Source organism: Fukomys damarensis, unplaced genomic scaffold (genome assembly GCF_012274545.1).
Source record: "Fukomys damarensis isolate Sample0158 unplaced genomic scaffold, DMR_v1.0_HiC HiC_scaffold_17, whole genome shotgun sequence".
Taxonomy (NCBI): domain Eukaryota; kingdom Metazoa; phylum Chordata; class Mammalia; order Rodentia; family Bathyergidae; genus Fukomys; species Fukomys damarensis.
The window spans coordinates 70,376,990-70,401,195 of NW_022900929.1; the positions used below are offsets into that span (position 1 = coordinate 70,376,990).

Below are 24,206 nucleotides of genomic sequence, written 5' to 3' on the forward strand. Positions count from 1 at the left end.
ACAAAAAAAAAAAAAAAAAAAAAAAAAAAAAAAAAAAGAGCCACATTACTTTTTCAATCATTTAAAAGAAAATTACTTTTACTTGGGAAAAAATTGTAAGATCTTTTTATTTCTGAAAATTAAGTCTAAAATAAACATAACTAAAAAAGTCAATAAAATTAATAAAATTTATTTTCCTTCACCTTAAATGCACTTATCAAGAAAACACTAAAATTTACAACTCTAATATATAAATTTTCACATTATCATAAATACTATATATATATAAAAATATACTATAAAGTCACTACAATATGGATAATGTAATTTTGGTTTGCTACTGGTTGAATCTTAAATGTTTTAAAGTAGCCAGCAGCAAACGGTGCCCTCTAATTTTTACAAAGAATAGCTTATTGAATTTCTTAATATAACACTGAAAACTTTCATGAGAATTTAAAGTAGTTTTATAAACTTACTTCTGCCAGATCCTCAAAACAGCTGCCAGCTAAGGGATGAGGACTGCTTTCATCAGTCATTTCAACTGTGTCTTCAATCAAACCCAAAAGTTTCACAGTCAATTCATGTATATCTGAAATGTTACTAAAAATCTTTTCAATATCCTGAAAAAAGGAGAAGAAAGGTTAAGGCAATATAATGATTAAAATTGTGCTTAAAAATTACTAAATATAAAGAGAACATAGGTTTTAAGGATATACAGTCACAAAATGTATTCATACTAATGTATTCCAATACATAGTGAAAGAAAATTATGAGTACAGGAGAGAAAAATATTTTACATTACAGACAGTAAGAATACTGGAAAATATAGATTCTAGACAGTTTTGTTCCAAAATTGTAAAATTTCATATTGTGAGCGATTTTCAGCAACTTTTTTGTTTTTGTTTTTGTGACAGGTTCTCACTATGTAGTCCAGGCTGATCTAAACTCCTAATTTTCCTGCCTCTGATCCCAAATGCTGGGATTATAGGCGTGTACCACCATGTACAGCTATTAGCAATTCTTTACATAACGAATTTAGACATTTGTGTATTTTAAGAACTGGCTAAGATGATAATAGACTTGGTTAGGGTCATATAGTGTCAGTCAATAACAAGAGCGGAGACGGAACAATGATTAACTCCTAATTCACTTAAAATCTGGTTCTATAATTTATGACTTTTGTATATTAGCAGGAATTAAACATTTTGTTCAAATTCCCATGTATGAATTATGTGTAGGTTAAGACAGTTTTGAGCACTCTGGACATAAACAGATCATAATGACTGACTATCCAAGATATAGTCAATTATTACTCATCCTGACATCTTGTAATGGAAATACAAGTTCTGGAATATGACAGACTTGAGCCTAAATCCTGGCTCTACCATGTGTAGTATATGAAATATATTTGATCCTTGACTGTGTAGTGGAGTGCAGTGGAGTGCAGTGGAGTGACCCTACAGTGGAACTCCTACAACACTGGGAATTTTCTGATTAACAAGAGTGTCTTCAGTTATTCATAATGAACTCCTTTGATAACTCCTGAGTTTAGGCTGATAAAGTAAAATGGGATGCCCTAGACAGTACCAGGATGTGGCCAGTCACCAGAAAGAACAAATGATTACAGGATCAAAGGGATGGAACTTTCAACTCCACTCAGTGACCTTTAGGAGAGAAAGAGAGGTGCAAACAGAAATGAAACTATAAAAACTCTTGAACAAAAAGTCTTGATGAGCGTTGCAGTAACTGAACACACGAAGTGTGGGAAAGAGAGACTCTCTGGAGGAGTCATGGAATTTGTAGGCTCCTTATACCTTGCCTTATCCAGTCATCTGCTGTTCATGTGTACCCTTTGTGATATCCTTTATAATACACTGGGCAACATTAGTATTTCCCGGAGTTCTGTGAGTTGTTCCAGCAAACCAATCAAACCAAGGATGCATCACAGGAACTTTAATTTGTTACAGTCAGTTAGTCAGGAAGTCACAACCTGAGATGTGCAGTAAGCAGCTAAAGTTCAGGCAGTCACACTGGGACCGCGTCCTTTACCTGTGAGATCAGACACTATCTTCAGACAATGTCAGAGCTGAACTGAATTATAGGAAACACATGTGGTGTCCACTGAAAAATTATTAAAGTGTGGGGGAAAAAATCTCACATCTAGTCATAAAAGTCTTCTGGTTGTATGAGATTAGAAAGGAAAAAAAGTTTGTTTTTTCCTTTTACAACATCCTACATGAGTGGCCACAGTTCAGAATGGTAACCATAGCTACTGTCCCTGGGTACTTGTTATGTTCCAGGCATTGTCCAGGGCCTGAATGTATAGTCTCCTAACAGTCTTAATTTCATAGATGAAGAAAGCAGAGGTATTGAGGAGTTAAATAATTTTCCCATGCTTACCTATCTCATAAGGTTGAGGATTACATGAGATGATTTCTACACAACATTCCTTGTTAATATTAGACCTTTCAAAAATGGGAACTTTTTGAACATAGGGCAGAAGGTTCCTGAGTAAATTAAAATCAATTCTAAGCCATTCATCTCTTTGTCTTATATTTTCCAAGTACTATGCTCTGATTTAGACAGTCTTTAGCTCAAAAGTTTACAATCTAGGAGTATATAGATGAGTTTCTCACTTTCTCTTGACCTTCAGTATTACAACTAAAATTTTCTATCAAATCTGCATTAAGTCCAAAAAAGAGACCCATATAAATAAATTCTTCACGAAAGAAAACTGATGGGACACAGAAAGGCAAAGAAGGTGACATTAGCAGACAGTATTTATTAAGCTTTTATTCTTCATATCACCATAGACTAACTCTGTTAGTGTTCAAACTGAGTGTGGCACACACCTGTAATCTCAGCTACTTAGGAAGCTGAGGCAAGAGTATCCCTTGAGCCATAACCATTTTATGTCAATTTTCACAGGCAGAAATCCTAATACCTGACCTACATATCTCATGACATTGTTATGCAGGTCAAATATAATAGTACAGTATGATCCTGGATACTTAAGGTAGTGTACCAGGCAGAAGCTAGTCAACAATGCTCACTAAACACACAGAAAACACAAAGAAAAAAAGATAAAAGACAACTGAAACACCTTAAATTATCACTGAACTCATTCTTTTGGAAAAGCACGAGAAAAGCTAAATCCATTCTTTTTTTTTTTTTGGTACCGGGATCAAACTCAGGACCTTGTGCTTGCAAGGCATAAATCCATTCTTAATCTGAAGCACCTAACTGTGTCTGAATATCACTCCTATTTATGCATGTAATAGTTATTTTAGGGAAGAAGTTAGGAAGTATAAGATAAACAAGCTGATCAAACACACAGATACTTAAATCACATGACATAAGAAGGAAAGAAAAAGAAAAAAATATAAGATAGTATTTGTCTCTTAAAAGTTGACTTTAGAAGCTACAGGAGAGCCAGATGTGGTGGCACATACCCATAATGTCAGCTTTCTCTGGGTGGCAGGCAAGAGGATCACAAATTTGAGTCCAGGGCAGGCAATTTAGTGACTTAGCAACACCTTCTCTCAAAATTGAAAAAACAAAAAACAAAACAAAAAAAAAAACACAAAACACAAAAACCCAGGGCTGGGGATGTAGCTCAGGGTGAAGGCTCTGAGTTCAGTATGGGGATGGGGAAGGTGGCTCTACAGAGGTGAAAGGAAGGTGGACAGGCTCTGTCTGAGTCTTTACTCTGCTCATCCTGCTCCCACAATCTTCAGAGGAGCTCTACTTTTTACTGTCTGGTGCTCTGCATGAAATTGTCGTTTTTAAAATTCTATTAAACTATCTCACCTTCAAAAAGACAGGACAAAGCATAGGGTCTTTCTTTTTTAGACTATACATCTTTTTTCATCACTTCCAAATTAATGACTAAACCTCATTAAATTTAGCTAAGTCTCAGATATCATGGAGGAGCAAAAGATTTCATTCAAATGCAAAGCCCCTCTTCTAATTTCATGTCAAATTTTCATTATTACTGCATTTATTAAATTACTATAACAATTTAGATATTTTTAAGACCCAGGAATACATGAGAGTATACGGCCAGGGATTTAGCTCAGTGGCACTGTGTCTGCCTGGCAAGTGCAAGTTCCTGAGTTTGATCCCTGGTATAAAAAAAAAAGACTATACTAATAAAATAAACAGTATTACTATGTATAACTTTAAGCTGCTATTTGAGAGGTACACAGAATTTCAAACCCAAAAAGGTACTTACTGAAGGTTTAAATAACTTTCTGTCAGAAAGAAAGGCTTCTCGAAACACTTTCATGATCATGTTCAGTTCCCGAAGATACTGCCTTTCTTCTGCAATTTCAGTTCTGACAAGGTCATAGTAGTTTAATTCACCTGAAGAACTAGGTTCATCTTCGCACAGAGAAACCAACCCTATATCATCCTGATCAAACATGTCCATCAAAACCTGTGAAATGTAAATGAAGGATGTATAATATTATTTTCCTTTTATAAAATTGTCTCAAAGTATGTGAAACTGAAACATTAAATAATGAGAATTCCATGTATTACGGGCAAATGAGCATTGGAAAATTCAGAAAAAGAAAAATGAAAAGGTGAAAAATTAAAAGCTGAAGGTGAGAAACACTAAAATTTGGTGGGGGTGTACCGGGGATCAAACTCTGGACCTTGCACTTGCATGGCAGGCAGTGGCACCACTGAGCTAAATCCCCAGCCCTAAACATTAAAATTCCATATAGTAAAATAAATATTACTGGAAAAGAGAAACCTAATGGTGAGACACATTATGTATGTATATAGATACATACATACATTATATATATATATGCACCTGCATGTACACACACATATAACATACATATACCACCTACACATACACGCACACAGACATTCCTCATAGGAAAAGGCCACGCTTGTGGAGAACAACAATCTGCACCAGAAACCCCAGCTCAGGCATTGAACACTTTCCCACCAGCTTGAGTCACCAAAGGAACAAGCATGATTGTGCCACACCAACCAATAGACAGTCATGGTTCAGAGTTATCTGGTTCTGAGGATCAGAGGCAGGTATCAGGTTTCTTTAAAAGCTTCTTAGCAAACCCAGGTGTGGAGTCAAGGCTGAGAAAAACTGGTGTGTGCGGGCCTTGGACACTATCAGGTGTCCCCACTCAGGCCTTCCTGACCCTCCAAGCCAGAGCTGATTGCTTTCTCTCTGCACCTTGAACTTACTAGCAAAATAGTTCAAATCACACCGTGCTGCAATTTTTTGTTTACAATATTTTAATTTCACACTAAAATAAAATCTAACACAGGGATTACTCTCTTACTTGATGTTGTATCTTCTCTGCTCAAGACAGTGGCAGGCATATAACAAGTGGCTCAAAAATATTGAAAGAGTAAGGAAGAAAAATGCAAAGGAAGAAAAGGAGAAGAGAAGAAAATGGATTTGACTTCCTCTGTGTCAAGTACCTAATAGGAAGACAAATCCATAAAGAAAAATCACAAGAGAGTAACCGTGTACTGCAGAAGCCTTTCCTCGCTGCTTGTGCTTCACTAAGCCATTCTGTAAAGCCAAAGTCAGTTCTTCAAAATTACTTTTCTTAGAAGTTCCAAAGCAGAATTCTCATTCTAAAAATATGAAAATTCAGGCTACTTTTCTTAAACTGGTTTGAGGCTTTGGCTATTTTTTCCTATAGTTAAAAGATCCTTGATAGAGGAAAGCAACCCCTTTCTGGTCACATTTAAAAACCTAAAATAACATGGCAACTCTGTAAAGTCAAGATTCTTCTTCTAATACCAGGAAACATAAAATTTACTACTATAATCATATACAAAAAAGAAAGGGCCAGATGTGGTGGTGCGCACCTGTTATTCCAGCACTCAGGAGGCTGAGGCAGAAGGATCACTGCAAATTCAAGACCTGCCTGAGCTACATAGTGAGTTCAAGGTCAGAATGAACTGAACAGAGAGAGACCCTGTCTCAAAACAAGCAAACAAACAAACAAACCCCTACAAAAAAACCCCACAAAAAACGAAAACCAAAAGAATGGGGCAGACATGACATACAATCACTACTACTTCAGTTTAATACTTTTCAACACTTACCTTATCTGCACACATCGACACTTTGATGTCCTGCTGAGATATTTCATAATGTCTGATATTGAAAACATAATTACCAGCCAATTTTAAAATATCTGCTGAGATGTACTCCAGTACAGCCACAATATAGAGGGACACATGGTAGTCCACCTTATATCCCAAAACTTCCTGTGGAAAAAATAAACACTTGAATTCCAAAACACAACACTGTCAAATACCAAAAATTAAATACTCCAATTTTACATCCATGCTTACAAAGAGCTTTCCATGAGCCAATGTCTCACCCTACTGGTACCACAAGATATAAAATGAGCCTCTCATTCCGGTGTATGAGTCTTTTTTTGGGGAGGGGGGTTCCAGGGATCGAACCTAGGACCATGCGCTTGCGAGGCAAGCAGTGGAACCACTGAGCTAAATCCCCAGCCCCAAGTGGTTTTGTTTTCAAAGAGATATCTAATCTAACAAATCTGCCTCTCTAACACAGAAACCTTAGGCCAAGCTTCACGAAAGCCTCTTAATGAGATATCTAAAACCACTGACAAATAGCTCCTTTCTTTAAGGACCTTGCTTTAAGACCAGTATACTAGGTGTGATAGCACATGCCTGTAACCCAGGTACTTGGGAGGTTGATGCAGGAGGAGTCCAAGTTCAAGGCCAGCTTGGGCAATTTAGCAAGACTCTGTTTCAAAATAAAAAAAAATAAGTAAAAAGGGCTGGGGATGTAGCTCACACTGGCCGACCACCCCTGAATCAATCCCCAGATAATGAAATGAAATAAATAAAACCAGTATCTCCTAATTACAGTAGCTTCTATTGGAAGGGAGGGTGTGTGTACATGTATGTGTGTGTGTGTGTTATGTGTAGGGGGATATTCTTGAAACTGCTACAATGGGGTCTTCAAATCCATGTACACCAAGCATGTTCTATAAACCAAGTAATACTCTCTAGCCTACTTTTCCAACATATATTTTAAGAATATCTGTATTATAGAATAATTTAAAAACAGTTCCGAACTCTAGTTTTTTATGTTATGTATTTTTTAATCAGTAAAAGGTTGAGAATCACTGCCTACTACGAAGCAACTAGTCAGGGGCATTAGTCTTTGGAAGATGCCACTATTAACTATTAATATTATGTGATAGGTAGTCTGATTTTATCAGAGTATATTTATTTTTATTTTGTTCTTTATTGAAAGAGTGGAATGAGGACTGAACTCAGACCTCTCACATGCTAAGCATGTGCTCTGCCACTGATCTATATCTCCAACCCCTATGTTCATTTTGTACACATTAAAATGAACACTAAGAGACCATGCTATAATGATACTATAAAATACCTCAATACTATATAAAGTATTATTTGTTATAAAGAATCTTTTATTGAGCTGGGCGTGGTGGCACACACAAGTAATCAATCCCAGCACTCGGGAGGCTGAGGCAGCAGGATTGCTGTGAGTTCGAGATCAGCCTAGACTACCTAGTGAGTTCCAGGTCAGTCTCAACTACATGGTGAGACCCTATCTCAAAAAACAAACAAACAAACAAACAAAAAAAAACAAAAAAGAAAAGAAAAGAATCTTTTATTACCTTCAAAGAAGGATGGATTTTGTCCACAGGCAATAAAAGAGGATTTCTTCGCTTTCGTTTCTCTATGGCAGATTGTGCATCAGCAATAGCCCATTTATCAATTGGATGAGGAAAGGTCTTTTGAACGCGTTCCTATTCAGATCATGGCAGTACCATTGTAGGATTAAAAGAAGGGTTCATAAATTTAAAATTCATACAAAATTCAACCTTATTATCTTTATGCAAATATGTAACAGTGATACAACATATTCTGCTTCCTAATGAATTTTTAGGTCATGGGGATTAGCTAGACTTTTCAACATAGTTTCTCATAGGTAAAGAAAAAGTCAGCCTTAAACATAACTAAGATGAACTTGGGGCTGAGGATGTAGTTCAACAGAGGAATGCTCACGTAGCACGAGCAAGGCCCTGAGTTTGATACCCATCATTACACCCAAAAACATATGAACTGGAAAAAGGATAGATATATAGAGTATTCACACATAGACTATTAGCCTGCAATCAGTGATTTAAAGTTAGGTTTCTAGGGTTAAAATTATTTACCTAGCAGAAGTTGTTATTATAGAGCTATTCTTTGAAATATAAAAAATAATTTAGCAGGACACAGTGGTACATGCCTGTATCAGAGCACTCTGGAAGGCTAAAGCAGGAGGATCCCAAGCTCCAGCCCAGCTTGGGCAAATTAGTGAGACATTTTGAAAAATACAGAAGGGCGGGGACTGAGATGAAGCTCAGTGTAAAGGCCCTAGGTTCAATTCCCAGTACCGTGACATGGGGAAAGAATTAAAAAGAATAAATATGATGGAAGATCATGTGCATGGAGAAGCTCAGAGTGGCTATGGAAATACAGATGTTGGGGGAGAAAATCAAACTTCTTAGTTTTCCTTATCTTAAATTTAGTCAATAATTACTTTGAATAATAAGAATTACTGATATCTGAAACTCCAATTTAGCAAAAATTTGTATATGTTTTTTTACTTTGTTTTTTTAAATTTTTTTGGTACCAGGGATGAAACTCGGATCCTTGCGCTTGCAAGGCAGGTGGCGGAACCACTGAGCTAAATCCCCGGCCCCAACAAATGCTTTTAATTCCATGGGTCCTTGAAATCTTAATACCTTAATCACTCCAAATTAAGATCTTCCTTTACACTGAAAGTAATTTATTGTAAAAAAACAAAAACAAAAAACAAAAAACAAAAAAACTTCAAAAGAAGGTACTATAAACAGTATAGTACAAAAGTACTTTTTGAAAGCTGTACTGACACGTATTTCTAAAAATCTAAAAATACTCCCCTGTAACTGAGGCAAAACAATTATCTGAAAAATTCACATTATATATTTATATAAAAATTAGTGAGCAAGTCCCTAGTATTCATACAAATCCAATGGGGTAATATTTACATGCAATAAAACACATGGATCTTAAGTGTATAAACTGATAAAATTTGAAAATTTTTTGCACTTTTGTTACTAACATCCAAATCAAGATATAGAACACTTCATCCATGATAGGCAACTGCTGTTTTGACTTTTACCACCATTGGAGTTAGCTGTTTCTAAAGTTCATAAAATGAAAAGTACAATAAAGTGTTGTTTTTGTATCTGGCTTTTTTTTTTTTACTCTATGTCTGTGAGTTACAGCTATATTACTACATATATCAATAGTTCATTCTTTTATTATTGACTAGTATTCAGTTTATGATTCTATAGTATTTGTCCATTTTCTTAATGATAGAAATTTGACTTGTTTCTAACTTTCAGCTATTATGCATTAAACTTCTTGGACTTTCACGTATAAGCCTCTTTGTGAACATGTATTTTCACTCTCCAGGGTTAAAAACCTAAGAGTAGAACTGCTAGGTCATATGCTAGAGATATATTTAACAATAATTTATTAGAAACTACCAAACAATTTTCTAAAGTAGTTAGACTAATTTTTATTCCCACTAGCACTGTATGAGTTTTAATTACTCTATAGTCTCTTCAACATGTGGTATAAATCACTCTTTAATTTTATCCTTGTTAATGGAAAATAATACCTAATTGTGATTTCTATTTCTTTTTTTCTTTTCTTTTTCTTTTTCTTTTTTTTTTTTTTTGAGACAGGGTCTCACCATGTAGTTCACATTGCTCTGGAATTCACTGGGTAGCCCAGACTGGTCTCAAACTTACAGAGATCCTCCTGCCTCAGCCTCCCAAGTGCTGGGATTACAGGTGTGCACCACCACACCTGGCTTGTAATTTTAATTGCTATTTTCCAGATGACCTAAAACTTTCAGCACTTTTCATGTGCTCACTAGCTTTCAGCACATCTTCATTTTAGGACTAACTAACCTATCAACCATCTAACCATTTGTTTGTCCTTTCTTTCTTTCTTGTTTCTTTGGAGACAAGGTTGTTCAGGAGGGCCTTGAACTCATTATGTAGCCCAGGCCAGCCTCAAACTCTTGGTGATCCTCCTGCCTCAGCCTCCTGAGTGTTGGGATTACAGGTGTATGCCATCATGCCCAGCTCCAGCTCTTTTATGAAGTTTCTTTTCAAGATTTCACCCATTTGGAGAAAGAGAGTGTCTTTTATTGATTTGTAGAAGGTTTCAACATATTCTGGATACAAGTCTTTCAATCAGTAATACATATTACAAACACGTTCGATTGTCTGTGACTTACATAATGTATTTTCTCATCAGTTTTATTCTTTAATAGGGTATTTTCAATCCTCTCCAAATTTTTCTTTTGCCTAACCAGGACATGAACATCTTCTCTAGCATTTTATGGCACAAACCTTATAATTTGAGCTTTTATATCTAAGGCTATCATCCCTCTTGAATTACTTTTTATCTGTGGTATGGGATGGATTTCAAGGTTCTTACTCTTGTAAATTTATACAGCTGTTCTAGAACTTTCTCTTTTGCTGAAAACACTTTCCTTAAGGAACTGACAATATTTTGTTAAAAATGAACCATCCAAAAATATCACACATGTTCAGTGGTTTTAGTTTCTGTAATTATTTAAAATGGTAAATATTTTGATACAAAAATTAATGTGTACAGTGATTTGATGGCTTTTTGAAATAACAAAATACTATTTACCTCTACATCTTGAACAGTCCTTGGTTGGGCCATGCATAATTTACTAAGCAGCTGAAAAATCAGCTCTTCAATGTAATAGAGAGATTCTTCATTAGCTGACAGAGTTGGATGTACTTGCACTTGAACCTTTAAAAAAAAGTTCTTAATTAAAGTACTGGCAAAATAATTTAAAATGGGTGAAAATCAATGATAATCTCATATTTAAATATTTTCTAGAATGGTTACTCAAAATACAAATATAAAACAATAAAAAAACTTAATTGATCTATAGAAACTTTTCTTAACCCACAGAGCAAGGATTCTTCAAATTTTTGGGACCCTTTTACAATGTGTGAAAAGCTAATGAATCCTCTCTACTACCAAAAGAATATACACATGTAACATTCTATGTTGATTTCAAAAGAATCAGACCATGAAGGCAACTAATAAAGCCACTAGAAGTTTCTGAACACTAGATCGTGAATCCTGGCAATAGAAGAAATTTCTGCTAAAACACGCCACTTAATTATACAGATGCTCCATAAAGTGGGTGCTGCTCAGCTTTTACAAAAGCATACACCTCTACTGTCATCACCACCCTATGTTGAGCTTTGTTTTAAATTTTCCTAAAGCTAAAACCTAGTAATTGTCCTTAAAAATAATTCAGCCTGACTGGATATGAAAAACTCAATAATAGTGTGTAACACACAGTAGGTGTCTGGTAAGTATCTGTTGAAAGAACTTAAGCATTGCTCTACCTTTTTTCCAGAATGGTACTGAAAGGGTATCAGTGACAGTCTCACACTATACCACACACAAATAACAGAAATCTTGAATAGGTTTATAGCTTTTTTTAAAGATTGAATCAGTAACTAATCCTTCCCAACAAAGAAAGCAGCATAAAGTTGACTATTTTCATCTAAATTCTAAAACTTCAGCACAAAATTTTACCTCACATCTGGATCATATACCCACCATTAAACCAACCAACATCAACAATGATTATGACTGCCTTATACTTTAGGTCTTGCCATTTCCTGGGCGGTCTACCCCTGAACAATATCAGGGTAGAAAAAATAGCTTAGATAGTACGCCAAATCCTTTTGATTGAGATAACTAACAAAATCATAAATATTTAAGGTGCACAACATCATGCTCTGAGATATATGTTACAAAAATAATTACTAAAGGGCCGGGGATTTGGCTCAATGGTTCCGCCACCTGCCTCACAAGTGCAAGGGCCGGTGTTCGATCCCCCGGAAAAAAAAAATGATTACTACAATCAAGCTTAACATATACCTGCCACCTCACATACTTGATAGCAATTCTTTTTTTTTTAAATTGAGTTTATTGGTACATTTTAGGTCTACAGTACAGTTACATTCATTACTGGGATCTTGTACCTTTACATGACAAGTCTTGGTTCTCATTTTTTCCCCTTGTCCCTGCCCTCCCTTCACCCCCTTCTCCCCTCCCCATTTACAAATACTTTATTTCCATTTTTTCATTTTCTCATTTTTTTCTTTTTCCTTATTCCCTTTCCCCTACCCTTCCCACTTTCCCTAAACTTTTAGCTCTTTTCTTCCTATTTCACATGGTCAATTATCTCATTAAGATCTTATATACTATTACAGTTTTTCACACCAGAGAAACTATTCAGTATTTACGTTTGCTAGCAATTCTTAATTTCCTCCTCTTAGAAACATTTTATAACAGCACAAGCCAAAAAATACTCTTAACCAAAATGAAAATATGTGCAGCATTTCACTACCAGAGACAAACTGAAAAGTTAACACCATTCTAATTTCTTGATATCACTCCATATTAATGCATTTTTAAAAATAAAAATTGGCAACACCACATATACTGTTTTATAGCTTGTCGTTTTGTTTAACATAGTGGATACCGTTTAACATCAATAAATTCATGTCAGCATCATGATCTCTTAATAATATAATAATCTTTTTCCATCCCCCTATTTCCTCCCTTTTCCACTTCCCCTTATTCATTTTCTCTTGTCTAACAACAGCCTCCTTTCTAGCCATCTTTTTTAGATTCTACATACTAGGGAAAACATAATACTTTTCTTTCTGAGTCTAGCTTATGTCACCTAACATTGACATTATGTCCTTCAATTCCATCCATCTTCCTGCAAATGACATAATTTTGTTCTTCTTTCTGGCTGAATATTATATATCACATTTTCTTTATCCATTCATCTGTTGGTGGGCACCTAAGCTGGTCCATATCTTGTTTATCGTGAAATATGCTGTAACAAACATGGATGCGCAGATATCCTTACAGTATGCTGTCTTTAATTCCTTCGCGTATATGCCAAGGAGTGGTAAGCGTGGGGTTTGAGTCTTCTGAGGAAGCTCTGTGGTGGCTGTACTAACTTGCATTCCCACCAGTAGGGTACAAAGTTCCTCCCCATTCCATCTCTGTCCTCCACATTGTTACCATCACTTATCCAAATTCTTGGCAATAGCCGTTCTGACTGGATGGAATCTCATTGTAATTTAGATCTGCATTTCCCTAATGGCTAAAGATGCTTAACATTTTTTCATATATTTACTGACCATTTGTATTTATTTATTTATTATTTATTTTTGGGTTTTGAGAGAGGGTCTCACTACGTAGCCTAGGCTAGCCTTGAACTCACTGTGTAGCCAGGCTGGCCTCAAACTTGAAGCAGTTGTCCTGCCTCAGCCTCCCAACTGCTGGGATTACAGGCATGCGCCACTACACCCAGCTTCCCTTTGTTACTTCTTTTGAGAAATGTCTGTTGAATTCATTTGCACATTGGTAGTGAACTTTCTGAGTTCTTTATATATTCTAGATATTAATAATGTCAAAGGAGTAGCTGGCAAAGACTTTCTGCCACTCTATAGCTGTGCAGATACTTTTTAATTCAATGTAGTCTCATCTGTTGATTCTTACTAATATTTCCGGTGTTTTTGAACTCTATTCAGGAAGTCTTTGCCTGTGTCTATGATTCAAAGTATCTGTTTTCCTCTAGCAGATTCAAAGTTTCAGGTGTTACACCTAGGTTTTTGATCCGTTTAGAATTGATTTTTGTACAGGGCAAGATAAGAGATCTAGTTTCAATTTTCCATATATGGATATCCAGTTTAACCAGCATCATTTGTTAAAGAGGCTTTTTCTTCAACACACATTTTTGGCTTGTCTGACAAAAATCAAACACCTAAAAGCTGGGTGTGGTGGCACACACTTGTAATCCCAACACTGTGGGAGGCTAAAGCAGAATGATTATAAATTTGAGCCCAGCCTGGGTAATTTAGTGATTTAAATGAGATCTGGTCTCAAAAAACGGGAACAGGACAAGAGGCTTGGGGATACAGCTCTACAAAGGCCTGAGGTTAAATAAAGAGAAGGCTACAGTTGCATAGATTTCTTTCTGTGTCCTCTACCGTTAATTCCATTGTTGTGTCTATTTTTGTGCCAGTACCATGCTGTCTTTATTAATGTGGCTTTGGAGAGTAATTGGAAATCAGGTATTGTGATACCTCCAAACTTTGCTTTTTTTTTTTTTTTTTTTTTTTTTTTTTTTTTTTTTTTTTTTCGTTTTTTTTCTTTTTTTTTTTTTTTTTTTTTTTTTTGCTTAGGTTTGCTTTGGTTCTTGAGTCTTTTGTTTTAGGACGATTTTTCTAGTTCTGAGAAAAGTGTCATCAGAAATCTGATGGAATTGTATTGAATCTGTTGATCACCTTTGGTAATATGCCCATTTTAACAATATTAATTCTGATAATCTGTGAACATAAGTTTTTCCATTTTCTTGTGTCTTCCCCAATTTCTTTCTTCATTTTTCTGAAATTGTCACTGTGGAAATCTTTTATCTCTGATTAGGATAATCCCTTGGGTTTTTTGCTTTTTTCTATTATGAAAAAAACTGTTTCCTGATTTCTCTCTCAGCAAGTTCATTATTCATATATAGTAAAGCTATTTTTTAATGGTGATTTTGTATCCTGACACCATAGCCTCTTATTCTGTAGGTTTTTGAGATCTATAATGAATTTCCTTCTTCCATTCCTAATATGAGTAATTTGTGTTTCATTTTTTGATAAGTATTTCAGAGGTTTACCAATTGTATTAATCTTTTCAAGAACCAATCCCTTGCCTTTGTTGATCCTATTTTACTTGTTTCATCTTTATTATTTCTTCTACTTTTTCTATTCTGTTAAGTATTAGATACTTAGTTCAATGTTTTTTCAATCTTTCTTCTTTAATATGTATACTTTCTCTAAGAGTACTTTTGGAAAATCCCCCAGATTTGATATGGAATGTTTTTGTGATCATCCAATTCAATATAGCATAATTTCCATTATGAGATTTTCTAATATATGTTAAAATCTAGGAGTATATTTAATTTCTAAACATTTAGGATTTTAAAATATTTTTGATTTAATTTTTACAAAAATTTAATATCTATGTTTTTTGGTTTGTTTGTTTTTTGTTTTTTTTGGTAACAGGGATTGAGCTCAGGACCTTGTGCTTGCAAGGCAGGTGGCAGAACCACTGAGCTAAATCCCCGGCCCTCATCTATGAATGATCCTTGCACTTGTGAATCAGGTACCATACCACTGAGCTAAATCCCCGGCCCTCATCTAAGAATGAAACTTGTACTTGTGAATCAGGTACCATACCACTGCGCTAAAGCCCTGGCCCTCCTCTTTTTTAAAGTATGCCTCATATAGTGTATCTCCAAATGCAGCTATGTAAAAAAGAACCAAAACCTGAGTGACTACTCTGGAAAACTGCACAGAATTCTTGCTAAGAACAGCTGAAGTCAATCTAATTTAAATGCATGAAGAGGTGGGTAGGTATTTAAAGTCCTATATTTTTATATCAGCAATGCTTCCATTCCCGAAGCTGATTGAGATTAGCTGATCTGTTTGAATTAAAAAAAAAAAAAGCCAGAGTTAAGGCTAAGGGAGCATTTTTATGAGCCTTGCCTTACTGAAGTTCCTCTGCATTAGGTCCAAGGTCCAAGGTCCACACTCTGTAACAGAGAAAGAACTTCATGGAGTACTGAAGAAGTGAGAGGAACCAGGCAGAAACAGGGTAGCTTCAGTTCTGAATGCCTGGTGATCAGTATGTTTTAGGATGCTTTATATTAATTGTATTCTGGTGTACCTAGGAATTTTGTTACAGATTATGTTTGTGACTATTTATCCCTCATTTTATGCAATTAACTAAACCAACCACAAGTGACTGTGAACTTTTTACTACATGAACAAACTCCTGTAAATGAGTACTGTAGTAATTCATTTTAGGGAGCTATGTTTCAGAAATATTTCAAATTGGTGCAAACAGGAAAGACTTTCTCTTTTAAGGCTAAAGACAAGAATGTCATGCTATACACAAGGGCACCTACAATGTAGGTTCAGATGTTTTACCCTTTGAAATAGCCATGTCCCAATCTGTTGTTACTGATTGGCAGGGGAGGTGGCTTTAGAATTTCCAAGTTGTCCCTGAACTGTTTAACCAGGGACATAAGCAGTTGTCTCTCTTCTACCCTGTAGAATACTTTGACTTAATTTTCTTCCAGGTGGAGGAGGGTATGTGTCCCTTTTTCAAAGTGTTTCTTTACTACTGTTACAGTTTGATTAGAATGTATTAAAAGAAACCCTGGGACCTGGGATTTACCTCAGTGGTGAAGCTGCCTGCCTCACAAAGCCACAAGGTCCTGAGTTTGATCCCCGGTACCAAAAAATAAAATAAAAAGAAAAGAAAAGAAATCCTGACTTTAAAAAAATGCAACAACTATGTCTTTCAGAAAACAGAAAAAGACCTAGGTCTCCTAAACTCATTTTGAGACTATCCTTGATATAAAAACTCAAAAAGAAAGATGAAAATTATTCTAATTAACAGCAACAAAACTATGCAAATTTTAAAAATAATGGCTGATATAACAGAACTAAAAATATAAAGAGGTAGACATGACCTCTAGGGAGAAAGCTAAACTCTGAGAGAAATTATAAAATTAAATAAATGAAAGACAATGCCTTATTTGTGAATTATCAAGACTTAGTATTGTAGATCTATCAATCTCCCCAAACTGACTTACGAGATTAATAAAATCACAATAAAAAACAAGCAGGACATTTTGCTAAAATTGCTAAGATAATTTCATAATGTTTATAGAAAATACAAAAGACTAAGAAAACCAGTCTCATACTCTAAGCATTTGTTTCAATAGTTATTTGATGTTATTACAAAGCTCAGTAATTAATGACATTGGCATAAGCACAGAGAAATAGATCAATGGAACTGAAGAGCGTCAAGAAACAAGGACACATGCAAAGACCTTTAGTTGACAACAAAATGTGATATTACAGAGCATGGGGTAGAGGGGACCTATGGAAAGGCAGACAAAAGGGATGAGTGATGGTGAACATTTAGATGATTTTCTAAGAAAAATCACACTCAACCTGTATTTCATAGATTACACAAAAATAGACCCTAGGTGCATTTTACATCTACTAAATAAGCAGATACAATAAGTATAAGCCTTCACACCTAAATATGGCAAGGACTTCTTAAACAGGACACAAAAATTACTAACCATAAGAAGGAGAACTGTTAAGACTAACTTCATTAAATTTTAAAACTTAGGTTCACCAAAAACCATCTTCAAGAGCCAGGCGTGGTGACGTATGCCTGTAATCCCAGCCCTCAGGAGGCTGAGGCGTGAGACTTGAGACATGAGACAGGGAGGCAGCCTGGGATACACAGTGAGTTCAAGGACAGCCTGAACTGCCTAGTAAGACTCTGCCCCTCAAACACACCTTCAACAAAGTAAAATGGGGACTGGGGAAATAGCAAAATGGTAGTTTGCCTAGCATAAAGGAGGCCCTGGGTTCAATTCTCTAATGGGCAGGGGAGGAGAGAGGTGGAGGGAAGGAAGGGAGAGGGGAAGTGGGAGTGGAAGAGAAGGGGGGGCAAGCACCAAGCAGGCTGCTCACATACAATGGGAGGCTAAGGCAGGAGGATCAAAAATTCTGTCTCAAAATTTAAAAAATTAAAGTCTGGGAATGTAGCTCAGGGTTAGACTGACCCTGCATTTGATCCCTTATCTCAAAAGAAAAAGGAAAGAAGGAAGGGAGGGAAGAAAAGGAGGAGAGGGGAGGGGAGGAAAAAAGTAAGTTACACAGGTGGAGAAGATATATATATAACACATAGAACAAATGGACTCATATTCAGACTATATAAAGGACACCTAAAAATTTAATATGAAAAATATTGTCAAAACCTCAAGAGGAAAAAAAAAAAAGACAAAAAGAAATAAACAAAAACCTCAAGAGGGGGAAAAAAAGCTGAGGCAGGGATATAGCTCAAGGTAGAGCACTTACCTAGCATGAGCAACCCTGGGCTGGATATCCCTAGCATCACATACACACAAAGGCAAAATACACTTAAAATAAAGTACTAAAGGTGCTCAAGCTCTTTCATAATCAGGGAAATGCAAATTAAACCACAGTGAAAATTAAGATAAATGTCATCAGTATGTACTGCAAACATGTACTGTACAAAGTTATTTAAAAACGAACCAAAAATTATTACCCACTTACGAAACAGCAAAACCAAAGTTTGTTAATATCAAATGTTGATGATTACATGGAGGAACAGGAACTCTTACACTGTTACTGGAGTGTAAAATGGCTCACTTTCAAAAATTTTGCCATTATATACAGTTATGAGCCACACAGACACATCTGAGTCAGTAACAGACCACAATAGTCTCATAAGATTATAATGAACTAAAAAGTTCTCATCACCTAGTAATGTCATAGCTATCATGAGGTCAGCACAACACATTACATATTTATGGTGATGCTAGTGAAAACAAATCTACTATACTGCCAGTCTTATAAAAATACAGCACATGCAATTATTAACAGTACATAATACTTGAAAATGATAACAAACTACGTCACTCATTTATGTATTTACTACAAGTATACCTTTTATTGTTTTTTAAGGAATAGTCTTGCTATTTATTAAAAAAAAAAATAGCCTGGTGCATGCCTGTGGTCCCAGGTACTTGGGAAGCTGAGGCAGGAGGACTGCTAACACAAGAGAAATGCTTGAGCCCAGGAGATGGGGCTGGGTGGGGCAAGACACATCTCTTAAAACAGAAAAACAGTTTAGTGTATAACTGTGTTTGGTATGCCTGCCACCTCATACATTTCCTGTTTACCTCATCTCTGGATTGCATCAAGAGGACATAGTAAATGTCTGACCTATATCATGTAGATTTGTGTAAGTACACTCTATGTTGTTTACACAAAGACAAAATTGCATAACAGCACAGCTCTCTAAGATGGCCTGTCATTGAGTGACACATAACTGTAAATATACTTCCTTTAGAGAAAGTTAAGTGCAATATACTGTAGTAGACATTAGCCACATATAGCTACTGAACACCTAAAATGTAGTTCCCCTGAACTGAAATGGTCTACAAGAATAAAATACAATCAAGATTTTTAAAATTTAGTACAAAAAGTCAAATCTTAGTAATCTTACGTTGAAATGATAAAATTTATTGAATCAAATAGGATACAGTATTAGAATCAACTTCATCTATTTCTACTTATGTAATAATACATTGTAACATATATATATATGTCATATATATGCATAATACAAAATTATAATAATAATGAAAACCACATAAAACTAAACTACAAATAATTTTAATCATTTAAACAGAAAAATTAAAGAAAATCAAGGCAGTGATGACCATAAAAGGTTGTCTTTTGGAGAATAATACTGAGAAAAGCGCTGTAAATGTGCTCATTTCTAGCCAAGCATGGTGGTCAGCCCACAATAGTAATCCCAGGTCTCTGGGAGGCTGAGACAAAAGGATTGCCAAATTCAGGCCGAGCCTGGGCAACTTAGTGAGACTCTGTCTCAAAATAAAAAATAAAAAAGTGCTGGGGGCTGGGGATTTAGCTCAGTGGTTCCACTGCCTGCTCCGCAAGCTCAAGGACCTGAGTTCAATCTCTGGTACCAACAACAACAAAAAAAGTGCTGAAGACGTAGCTCCATGCAAAGGTCCTGGGCTCAATCCATAGTAAAATACACACACACACACACACACACACACACACACACACACACACACAGAATGCTGGTTCTAACACACCAAGTGCTAGATGATAAATACTGGTGTTCCTTAAATTGTGTATTTATCCTTTATGCATTTTCTAATTGTGTGTCATACTTCACCATAAACAAGGATTTCAAAAGAGAAAAAAAAGGGCTGAATTATCAATAAAATTGTCTAAATGGCCCTCCTGGTATCCAGTTCAATGGAAATGACTGAACACTGGAGACAAAGAACATCCTTCAAGACTGGGAGAGGAGGAAAAGAACAGATTGCATACAAGAATCAGAGATTAACTAGCTCCAAACTTCAATAGGAGAAGTTAAACAGCAATGATTTCCTATCTAGAATTCAAGATCCCAACAAATTATCAAACACCACAGTAATATGAAGACATTCTCAGACATAACAAGACCAAAAACTTTTATCTCCCACATATTTTTTGTCATTGAACCTCAACAGTTTCTACTTGTATAAACCAAGAAAGAATAAAAAATGTAACTTGGGAAATGAAAAAATCAATATGGAAGGCAGCTAAAGGAATAACCAGGATGAAATGTGCAAAACTGTACATTGAAGGCTGTAGGACAGGCACAAGGTCACCACTCCAGAGTAGAGCAGGTCAGAAGGCTCTTAGAGAAATGATCTCAAGAAGACAAAGTGGAAAGCGTAACTTACAGGATTAAAAATCTTCAGAAGATAGACAATTGGTAAGAGTACAGAGTTTGAGAATCAGACCATAGAAAACTATATAAATAAAAAAATAAGGTAATTATTAACTCCAGTAAAAGCAAAAGTCAGGAAAGAAAAAGTAGTTCAATATGTTACACTAATAGTCATAATAACATAAATTTTGAATATTAGTACAACCAAAATTAAGATATAACCATAGTGACTGTGTGGTAAGATGCATGGGTGGGTGGGGAAATGTATACATGCGTTAAAAAACATTAAATCCATACTTTCCATTGTAGGAACTCAACAGACAATGCCGCAAACAGAAAAACCAAGAAATAGCAATGTATTCTTTTTCTTTCTTAAAAACATGTAAGTAAATACAAAACTAGGTACTGAGAAAAGCCAAAAGCAGTTATCTCTGGGAACTTTGTAGTTAGGAAAGAGATGCTGCTGTTTTTTTTAGAATAAGTCTCATAAAGCAGGTTATCTTTACTGGTGTAAGTAATTTTGAAAAAATACAAACCGATAAAACAACATGCAGGGAGAAGAGGGAAAAAGGAAAGATGTGAAAGTGAAGTTAGGAAAGGTTACTCTTTGAAGAGGTCTGGATACAAGTATAAAGCAATGAGAAATTTATATAGAATCAATATCCCCAAAATCAGGCTTTACAATATAGGTTTCTTAGAAATTTAGGAAAACAAGTGTTTCCTCTTAACCTTGTACTTCTTTACTATGACAAGAAATGTAATTACATCCTAATTATACCTTCTACTAGATTAACAGAATAAAAAGGATTATTAAAAATATACATAGAGGGGCCAGGGATTTAGCTTAGTGGTTCCACTGCTTGCCTCTCAAGCACAAAGTCCTGAGTTTGATCCTTGGTACCAAAATAAACAAACAAACAAACATAGATTACAAGTATAGCAGCACACTTCATTTCAAAAGACTGTTTCATGTAACATCTTTCCATAAAAAGCTAAGGGTCCTACTAAATGAAAATGACTATACATGAGAATTGGAATGAAGTCTAGGCTTGGAGGTATAACTCCAAGAATGCTTGCCTGACATGCTTGTGGCCCTGGGTTCAACACTCAGCATTACAAAACAAAAACAAGAGAAAAAGTGAAGATAATGTCTAACTGGGATGAATTTCTTTCTCTGATAATGGTTTAGGTAAATACAGAAGTCTGCAAAGCAACTTTTAACACTAAGCCTCAAAATTTGTTATGCCAATTTTCTAAAGTTAATTTCAATTAAGAAAAAGCCACAGAAACAGACATTTAATGTTACGATCCCACCCATAAATAATCTAAAAGAACATCAAGATGACTATGAAAGATACCACACATTGCACTTCTACAGTATTTACTATTTCAGAACCCTAAGAGACATTAAACATGAAACTATCACATCAGAATAAACTCGCCTGTCAAATTTTTCTGAAAGACTAGTAAGAAAAAGGGCAATTAAAATAATTTTCAGTCTTTAACAGTAGATTAACAAGTCAGACCTGTATTTTAGTTACACCATATTTTCAAAGTGCCAGAAGGCATTTCCTTATACATGCTCTGTAAGTAGAATATTCATAGCACTATAAATGCATGTATAGACACATTGGAGCATTTTATTTTTTTCTCTGTTAAACACTATTTGACAAGTTATAGAATTGTTATTTCCTAATTTGTATTTTCCATATTCACAATCAAATGAATCTTGCTAGTGGGTTTGTTCAATCAACTAACACTTGAGTTCCAAAAACAACGTGGAAATAAATCCCTTTGGCTACAGTGTGATTGACTTTAAGTGAAATTCTTCATTCCACTGCAAAGATTTCTGTGAAGAGACAAATAACTCAAATATCAATTAAGAATACTGGATGATGTGCCAGGGATATAGCTCAATGCCTGCCTGGGAAGCTCAAGGTTCTAAGTTTTATCCCCAGCACAAAAAACAAAAAACCAAAAACTAACCAACCAAACAAACAAAAAACTGGACATTTTTTCATTATGGAGTTAAAAATTCAGAAAAAAAGCTGGGTAAAGTAGTACATACCTGTAATCTCTGCAGTCTAGGAAGCTGAGGCAAGAGGATCACAAATTCAGGCCAACCCTGGGCAATTTAGGAATTTAGGAAGAATCTATCTTAAAAAAATTTTAAAGGGCCAGGGATGTAACTCATTGAAAGGCCCTAGGTTCAATTCCTAGTAACACACATGAAATTTTATTTTTAAAATATAAACTAAAGGTGTAAAATATTATTGATAAAAATTAAATATTTAAATAATTTTGGATTGTTTTTAAGATGCCACTCTTAGCGGGGAAGATGGTGCAAACTTACAAATCCAGATACTTGGGAGGCTGAGGAAAAGGGTCTCAAACTTGCAGGCCACCTAAGTAACTTAGGGAGACTCTGAAAAAAATTTTAAACAAGGGCTTAGAATATAGTTTGGCATTGCCTGGGTTAGACCTCCAGTACTACCAAAAAAAAAAAAAAAAAAAAAAAGTCAATTCCTCTCAAGTGATCTATAAATTCAACATGATTCCAATCAAAATTATAGTAGGCTTTTTTGTAAATACTGCTATGCTGATTTAAAAACTCTCAGGGAAGCCAGGGATGGGTTACATGCCTATTTGATAGTACTGTCAAATTTGAGCCCAACCTAGGTAAGATGGCAACAGCAAAACCTTGTTAAAAAAAAAAAAAAAAAAAAAAAAAAAAAAAAAAAAACTCTTTAGGGAAAAACAAAGATCAAAGAATAACCAAAAGAACAAAGCTGGGGGGATTAATATTACCTGATTCAAAATTCTTATAAAGCAACGGTAAGTGAAACTGTGATACTAACTCAAAAATATCAATGGAATAGAATACAATCTAGAATGAAGGCATACGTAAGGATGACTGATTTTCTTTATTTTTATTCTATTGGTACATTTTAGGTATACATGATAACATTCATCACAGGGAATTTGTACCTGTACATGATATATCTTGCTTTTTTCCCATTTCCCTCCTCTCTTTATCTACAAAAGCCTTGTTTCCATTTTCTACTTCCATTCTTTTTTTTCTTGTCCCTTTTTGCTTTCCCTCTTCTCTTCCCTCATTTCCCTTCTCATTTGAACATTTTCTTCCTATTTTCCAATATCTATTATATATTTTGGTCCTTATTTACACTTTCACTTTCTCATACCAGAGAAACCAAGTGATATTTACACATATGTCTGATTTATTTCACTTCTCCATGTGACAGGAGCCCAGAAAAAAACAGGGGTAGCAATCTCATTTGCAGACAAAGCAAATTTCAAACCAAAACTGAATCTAGTATTATTGATGTAGGACGGTACTGTATCATACCTCTATGAATGTAAAATATCTAGTACCTGCTTTGTGATACATAGTAGGGACCGTGCTTTATCAGAGCTACATTTAATGATATTACTCTAGAATGTTCTCTTTCCATTTGATGATTAAGAGGCTAATAGAAAAAATGGTGCCAGGTACCACAACAGCAACAGAACTTTGCTGTTGTCTGGATATTATTCTTTTTTTTGGTTTTTTTTTTTTAATGGAATGTGCTGAATGTCTATAATTTTGTTCAGATGACTGCAGAACCTGGAAAAGCTGTTGCTGCTATCGATGCATAACATACTATTATTAGTCTTTATATATATAT

General features: G+C 35.2%; 1 protein-coding gene across 1 annotated transcript in view; it reads right to left on the bottom strand.

Moving 5' to 3' along the window:
• Positions 1-24,206, bottom strand: part of Sos2 (SOS Ras/Rho guanine nucleotide exchange factor 2) — an 82,800-nt gene that overhangs the window by 42,720 nt on the left and 15,874 nt on the right. The window contains exons 2-6 of the mRNA XM_010632709.3: positions 10,747-10,872; positions 7,659-7,790; positions 6,076-6,240; positions 4,214-4,417; positions 456-599 (exon numbers count right to left, since the gene is read on the bottom strand). Coding sequence (XP_010631011.1) covers positions 456-599; positions 4,214-4,417; positions 6,076-6,240; positions 7,659-7,790; positions 10,747-10,872 — 771 coding nt within the window. The remainder of the gene's footprint in view (positions 1-455; positions 600-4,213; positions 4,418-6,075; positions 6,241-7,658; positions 7,791-10,746; positions 10,873-24,206) is intronic.